Source organism: Eretmochelys imbricata, chromosome 2 (assembly GCF_965152235.1).
Source record: "Eretmochelys imbricata isolate rEreImb1 chromosome 2, rEreImb1.hap1, whole genome shotgun sequence".
In the NCBI taxonomy this organism is placed as follows: domain Eukaryota; kingdom Metazoa; phylum Chordata; order Testudines; family Cheloniidae; genus Eretmochelys; species Eretmochelys imbricata.
Window position 1 is genome coordinate 228,970,971 of NC_135573.1, and position 7,995 is coordinate 228,978,965.

A 7,995-nucleotide genomic window follows, 5' to 3' on the forward strand; every position below is an offset into this window, starting at 1 on the left:
GCTGGAATTATGAACTGAATGTGGGTATTATATCTATTGCAACAAGTTATTACTTCCTGAAGCAAGAGGAGACAAGGGGGTAGGGGATAGGAGGAATTTGCCCTAGAGGAGAGTCTCTGAGTCACAGTGAGTCTCAGGGCTATTCTGGAGGTGGTGCACTATGCCTAAAGGTACAATCTAGGCTGCTGAAATGCAGCCCCTGCTGAGGTGGAACATGACAGAACAAACAATACAAGACAGGAAGTGAAGAGAAATACTGTATCGAAATGACAGCATATGGGGGGTGCCCGTGGTTCCAAGCCATGGGCACTATAGTTCAGTGACTTTCCCATTTTGTAGCAGATTGTGTCGCACACTTGGGTCCGTCACTCTTTTTTTTTAACTGGCATTCAGACAGCAGTTGCTCAGTTCCTTCGAGAACACCATGCTTATAGGGGGCTACCAGTCTGAAAGTTCTGTTTCTTATTTTCTGTAATGGTAAACAAGCTGGTAAATACACGACTTCCAGACACAATACAAAGCTCTCCATTAGAAGGGAACAAGCAGGCTGAATGGCATGCCAGAGCTCCCTGCAAAGCAGTTTGTTCTCAGCTTCAGCATAAAAATCTTAGTCCCCACAAATATTTACTTGGTCTGCCAAAAGCTTTATAATACTTCGCCATTGCTTGCGAGAAGATTTTAGAAGGAATATCTATGTGCAGTAGTTATAATGTGGCCCAATGGTACTTTTCTCAGGGTGTGCTATTCCCTGCAGAGTTAATTTCATTTTAATAGACAAGTTTCCAGCATTCCTGCAGGTCTCTCTGCCACATCAGGCAGTCTGTAAAACAGGCTATGCACAAAGTGGCTTATACTTGCTACCTTCCTCCTGTGCTCAGAAGCACAGCATGGTGGTGCACTACAAAATGAAGATGTCCACCACTATCCATCTGAAAGAGAGAACTCTGCTTCCCGTCTCTCACTTACAGTGACTGTTTTAAAGTAGGCATTTCCTGGCAGTCAACTTCCAGGACAGTACTTCATTGCTTCTCTGTCCCCTTACATGTGTTAAGTCAGTACTGGACATAATGAAATGTGCCTGTTTACCACCTGATGAGAAGACCCGTATCTCAATATTCTTGTCAAACAAAGTTCTTCCACTCCATGCCTTGAGGCTTTCTATCCATCCATGCTCCCTTCCCCAGCAAGGTTCCCAATCCTTTCCCCTGCTAACAGTAAGACCACATATACACACACACACACACCAGTGACGTGTCTGTAAATCAGAATGATGGTATTTTGCAGATGTCACTGACTACACAAGGTGTGGGGCAACAGTGAATGAGGCACACAGCCCCTCCCTCAAAGAGCTGACTACACTGGACGTTTCCACAGTACTTTTCCTGTTCAAACTCTTGACTTATGTGTCCTTTTTAAAGCAAAAAGAAAAGGAGTACTTGTGGCACCTTAGAGACTAACCAATTTATTTGAGCTACATTGGATGCATCCGATGAAGTGAGCTGTAGCTCACGAAAGCTTATGCTCAAATAAATTGGTTAGTCTCTAAGGTGCCACAAGTACTCCTTTTCTTTTTGCGAATACAGACTAACACGGCTGTTACTCTGAAACCTTTTTAAAGCACTGATTCAGGAAAGCATGAGCTTAGAGATAATAGGAATGCTTTCCAGAATCAGGGCCTTAATGCTCGAAGCTGCATAGTGGTGATTTTGGTGAAATGGTGAAGGAGTCCTGATGCCTATCAGAGTATTGTTTCATATTCAAAACAAGCAGGAATTCTGTGAGAATTACCTTAAAGAAGGGGAAAGATCAGTATTTAAAGGGAATAAAACACAACAATGTTTTATTACTCAGCAGAAGCTGCCAGAGCATGGCCACCAGCTTTAGGAAGTCCTGCTCAGAGCAGCTTCAAATGGGTAATAACGTTAATCTCTTACTAGAATAGCTGGAATGGAGTGGTGACCTCTTCCTCTTTGGAATGTCCTCTGCATCTTTGAATGCCTTGATTTTGATCAGTCCTTTGGGGCAGGACTTGAAGTTCTGAAATGCACCTCATCAGCTGATTTAGAGTCTTGTGAATCTTTTTATCTGTCATTTGATTTGCCCATATTTAGTTGGGGGTGGATGTATGGAAGATGGAACATGTTGTTTATATATCTGAAGATCCTTAACTGATGAAACATACTCAAGCATTAAATTATTCCATCCTGTCAAACCTAAGTTAATCAGTGTCAGTTCACTAAAGACAGTGTTCATTAACCTGCAATGATCTTTTCAAGCAAACTTGCCCGTTGAACATGTGACATTTATCCAGGGCTGTTAATAGTTCATCAACGAGCACTACAGAGCTAAATCAAATGCATCCTGGGCATTCCTGTTAAGATTCTGCAACTGTGTAATTCTAACAACAATGTAAGGCAAAAAAAGTGCCGTCATATTATGTAGTATTTTTCATTAAGCTATATAACAATTGCCACCAAACAAGCAGAATATCAATTGCTTACTTTAAATGGATACCTAAAATATTTGAGAAGTTCTACGACTTTATTAGCTTTGGGATAAGTGTTTAATTTTCATTTTAGTGCAAAGATATTTCCATGCGCGTAACGGCAGGGAAGGGGTCATTGAATTTTCCCCCACTTAGTTTAATTGAAAAACTTGCTTCAATCTGTGATACGGCCCTAATGGGGAAGATAAACCTGGGGAATGGGGAACTGCTATTTAATAATTCAGAAACTTCCAAATAATTGAATTTGGTGTGGGTTGTCTGTACTGTGCTTGTTTTCTATCTGGTTGTACCCATGCTGGTTCAGCTGGCACACAAGGAGCATGTCTATACTACAGACTTAAGTTGATCTATGTTAGGTCAACTTACAGCCACCTCAGTAATTACTGTAGTGGCTGATGTCCACACTACCCTCCTGTTGGTGGCATGTGTCCTCACTGGGAGCACTTCCACGATTGAAGAGGGGCAGTGGGGAGGGGGGAGCTGAGAGCCAGCTCAAGCATGGAACCGTGACATTGGCAAGACAGCCAGCAGCCGATGTAAGTAAAACACAGTGTCTATACAGAAACTGTGTCACCCTAACTACACCGACATAAGCCCTATACCTCTTGTGGAGGTGGAATTACTTTGTTGGTGTAAGTGCCCTAGTACATCGGCAGGAGTAAGGCTGCAGTGCATATGTGTACACTGACATAATTAAGTTGACGTAAGCTGCCTTACCTTGACCCAACTATGTAGTGTAAACCAGGCCTGCGACAGGGAAGTCTGGTGAGTGGAGTCCAGCCTCCACCCATTATTGTAGCATGCAGCACCAAGTTATGCCTCCTCATCTGGACAAGGTAGCCGGGACCAGAACGAAAGACAGTCTTACACAATCTTTATATGGGCCTTATCCTCTTGCCTCAAAACAGGCAAAGGTCCCAGTGGCTCCAGTGAGTTTTGCATGCATCAGGATTGGATACATAATTTATGAAGTGTTTTATGCTCTGAGTGAAAACTGCTGCAGTACCTAACTATAAGATTGTTATTTCCAGGAGTGGCACTGTAGTGGCAATAAGTGACATAAAAATGTTAGAGGATCCTAATAGTGAACTTCTGTGTAAGAACATGAAAAGTTACCTGTAACTTCCTGGTGTGTTAACACATGTTGCTCCATTCTGGCAGCCGAGTGCTGTTCCGGCATAAATCTGGCATTCATTAACATCAACTGAACAGAACGGGCCCTGAGATGACATAGAAATCCATGGTATTTTCCAAATTACAGAGAATCAAAGTGGTTCATGGAGCCAAAATTTAACAGAAATGTTTCAGAGGATATACAAAGCATAGGCTGCTATTACCACAGCTTCCCTTATAAAACACTATAACAAACTGCTATTGTTCTGTCTTGTTTCCATTACCCTACTTATCAGCCACACCAGGGTATAAAACCTTTTAGAAACGTATAGAAAGCATATGGATAACATAAACTGGAGTTCACCATCGTCTTTTAGGTTACTAATGGAGCCGGTTGGAAACTTTTCAACAACATATTTTTTCATTGAAAGTACTGTTTTCTGAAACGTCTTGCGAAAAAAGCATCCATTTTGATAAAAATATCAACGCGATGGTTTTTCAGGTCTAGGGTGGACCCACCTTCTCTCAAGTGCAAATTTCCACAGCTCCATTTACACCAATTTATACTAGCAAATAATTTGTCCCATGGTTCTTTTATGGGCACTGTTGTGTGAGAGACAAATGTGTGAGAGCCTTATATAAACATACCAACTGATGAGTCGGATATTAAAGGAGCTGCATTGCTTTGGGCAACTGATATATCACCCTTAATCTTCAAAAGATGTGCTTTACTACAGACTAACATTGACACAGGAATATACAATAGCTAGGTTCATAGAAGGACCACAGAGTGTCTGTGGAGTTACAACAGAGTTACTTAAGATCTAGAAAAAAGAAAAGGAGTACTTGTGGCACCTTAGAGACTAACCAATTTATTTGAGCATGAGCTTTCGTGAGCTACAGCTCACTTCATCGGACGCATACTGTGGAAAGTGTAGAAGATCTTTTTATATACACACAAAGCATGAAAAAATACCTCCCGAGTGGGGTGGGAGGAGGTATTTTTTCATGCTTTGTGTGTATATAAAAAGATCTTCTACACTTTCCACAGTATGCATCCGATGAAGTGAGCTGTAGCTCACGAAAGCTCATGCTCAAATAAATTGGTTAGTCTCTAAGGTGCCACAAGTACTCCTTTTCTTTTTGCGAATACAGACTAACACAGCTGTTACTCTGAAACCTGTCATTAAGATCTAGAGCCTCCCATCCTTCTTCATATAGAGAGTTACCTTAACTCTATGAATTGTCACATTATTTTTATGGGTGCTACTCAGTGAGAGTGAAGGAGGCAGAATTGGACCCTACTGATGACAATAATGACAATCATCTGTATTGGATGTCTTCAAATAGCCTGAAAGACTCACCTGCCAGTTACTGGGACAGAGACAAAAGAAGGCATCCAGCAGGCTTAGGCAGGTTCCAGAATTCTGACAGGGGTTGCTACTACACGCTTTCCTCAGGACAGTCTGAAACAATGAACGAGAAATCAGTTTACTTGCTAGCATGGTCTTTAAAAGAGTCTGCTTTTTTGTCAGATTTGTCTGTGAAAGGCTTAGCACACAATTGGCACTACGAAAATGTAACAACTAATAATGTAATTGTCTGTCTGTGATTGTGTTTCCCTGTAGAGGCTGGCTGCCGCCCACTGAGAGGGTAAAAGCTCGACAACAAGTGACAGTTAATAGAGAGTCTTCATTAGTTCTACTAGCAGAGGACCCATATTTCCAGAGCTAAAGGCCTCACTTTCATTCTTGATGCCACATGCATGGTTTATATGGCAACTGCATTACTCATGCTGCAATTAATAACTAAAATTGATTTCTTTAATACAAGCAAACACTCAGATTGAGTTCCCAAATCATGGCTTAGTCTTGGCAGATCATAAAAGGAGGAGATTTTTCCCCCCCTAGTATCTAGTTGCCATTTTTCTAACTCTACAAAGATATTTTAATTAAAGAATGGGGAATCTGACAGAGTTTATTTTGAAAAGAAGGTATTTCATCTCATCTATAAATCGTGACTTCATGTCTGTGTGCTCTTAATGAGAAAAGCAGCCCTGAGTGATGCATGGGAGGACAGAATCCATCTAGTTATTTTTATTCTTGCAGTCATCCTTCATTTTCTGCTTTTAATAAAACCTGCTAGGTTTGTTCCATAATTACTCACCTGTTCTACGTTTTGAAATCTGCCCTCAAGACTCACAATCTGCAACAGATATACAAAGACAAATGTGTTTGGGATTAAAGTGGTGCTGATATGTGTGTGTCCTGGGACTGACTGGTTGCACCTTTCAGTCAGGTACACACTGGTAGACCAAGGAAACATGGAGGGATTTTCACATATGGAAAAACAAAAAGGGAATTTTCAGAGAGGCATAAGGTGCCCAATATTCATTCAGTAGAATTTCATTATCTAAACCACTTATGTTCTTTTGAAAATCACAACCTAAATATGTATAAATTTGATTAAACAACTAAGGCCCCAGTCCTGGAGACTTATGCGTGTGTTTAACTTTAAGCATTTGAGTAGTTCAATAGGATTTTGCTGTTTAGAAATCTTTGCAGGATTAGGGGCCTCAAAGAGGATACAACTGTCTACAGCTATTTGAAGGGTATGAACACAAAGGAGGAAAAGGAATTGTTGGCGATCAGCCAAGGGGATATGATTAGAAGCAACAGACTGAAACTGAACCCAGTCAAATGAAGCATACATATCAGGATAATTTCAAATGGACTCCGGAATATTTTCCCCAAGGTAAATTGTGGAAACTCCATAACTGGAGTGATTTACAACTGAACTGAATAAAGGATTCCAGAATGCACTGTAGGGAAAACATCTGCATTCGCAGGAGATGGGAAAAATGACCTACGAGGTCTTTTCCATCTCTAGTTTCACTAGACACATGATTCTACATATGGAACGCTGACTCTGTGCAACACTTGTTGTATTAGATATATATGGCCCATTCCTACAGTCTTTGAGTGCACTGGGGTCTCTGCCTGAGTAGGACCTTCAGGATTAGGTACGCACAGATGCTGATGAGCCAAAAAGAAGAGCCATAGTTTCAGGATTTTATCTTGGTTCTTGGTTTGTGGGCGCTGGATCAGGCCCATACAAATTATTCTAATTTTTTTCCTAAGCCCATGCAATTCTCCGTGGAGGATTTGGGCCCATCACTGGTAACAGTCAGAGAAATCATGAAGATGTGATGATATGAGGAACTGAAAATCAGGAACTGAAAATGTGACATGAGGTGAGACTTACCTTGGAATTAATCAGAGTGATCTGGTTTGAAAAATTCTGAAGGACACCAGTGCTTCTTTTCACTTCTAGAATCTCATCTTTATTTTTCCTGATCTAAATTTTAAAAAAAGGTTAGTTCTAGTGTATTAGAAACCTATGTGAAACAATCATTTTGTCTTTTCAGTTGCTGAAGAAAGTTGGATCTTCTCAGTATTTTATGATAAAGTTCAGTGAGATAACAGAGTTACATAGTGTACGCAACTGCCTCTTAATTTTTTATATAGCTACATAATTTCTTTATGGGTCTGTAATAATTCATGATCATCTCATAATGATGTCAGCAATGCTAACAGTAATAAAACCATTGCCATACCTGAAACAGTTCCTGTGGTAAATTTTGCGAGCATGTAAATGTAAATTAAACTGTAATTGTGCAAGCAAAAAGGTGAACATTTAATAAGAATAAGTAAGTATACCACCTGACTAAAAAGCTCTGCGAGGTCATCTTCATTAATTTTTATTTTTCCCTGTGATCCGGTTCTAAACTCAATATTTTTGGCAGCGCCTGTATGAAATACTAAATTCCCCCTTTCTGAGGTCATGCGAGGCCTGTTGTATCAAAGAAGAGAAGATGGCATTTAGCTACATATCTGCCAAAGACTTTGTAAAGAAATTTATTTGAGCCATTCCCATTCCTGGTATTTAAAACCACACCATGTGAACAGATCTATTTGTAAGTGACACCAACAATGGTACTTACTGTTCATCAGAAATGCTTCTTTTCTGCCTCTTTTTTTCATAATATTTGGATTCACAGCTTAATCCAGAAAGTATTAATAAGGCAGCCAGAAGCCAAGGGACAGAAGCTGACCAAAGCATTGCTTGCTGCCAGCCTTCCTGGGACGTGTGGCAAGTTAGACTGAAACCTCCAGTGTCGAATGTTAGTTTTGAGAGCTTAACAGGTGCACTTTGCTCTTGCAAGATCCTCAGTACGCTCGCAGTAGTGCCCACTCTGCTTATTTGCCCCAGAGTGGGTGAGCCATAACTGAATTAATAACCTAAGTATTGAAAATATATAAATGACCTAAAAATGAAATGGACTTTTTCCCTTTTTTAAAAACTTTGACATTTTC

At 40.4% G+C, this 7,995-nt stretch overlaps 1 protein-coding gene across 1 annotated transcript in view; it reads right to left on the reverse strand.

The window, feature by feature from the left end:
• CUBN (cubilin) overlaps nucleotides 1–7,741 on the reverse strand; it is a 219,163-nt gene extending 211,422 nt beyond the window's left edge. Inside the window, exons 1-6 of the mRNA XM_077809433.1 lie at nucleotides 7,623–7,741; nucleotides 7,342–7,471; nucleotides 6,884–6,976; nucleotides 5,786–5,824; nucleotides 4,984–5,085; nucleotides 3,623–3,726 (exon numbers count right to left, since the gene is read on the reverse strand). Of these exons, the coding sequence (XP_077665559.1) occupies nucleotides 3,623–3,726; nucleotides 4,984–5,085; nucleotides 5,786–5,824; nucleotides 6,884–6,976; nucleotides 7,342–7,471; nucleotides 7,623–7,741 (587 nt within the window). The remainder of the gene's footprint in view (nucleotides 1–3,622; nucleotides 3,727–4,983; nucleotides 5,086–5,785; nucleotides 5,825–6,883; nucleotides 6,977–7,341; nucleotides 7,472–7,622) is intronic.
• Between the last annotated feature and the right edge of the window lie 254 nt (nucleotides 7,742–7,995).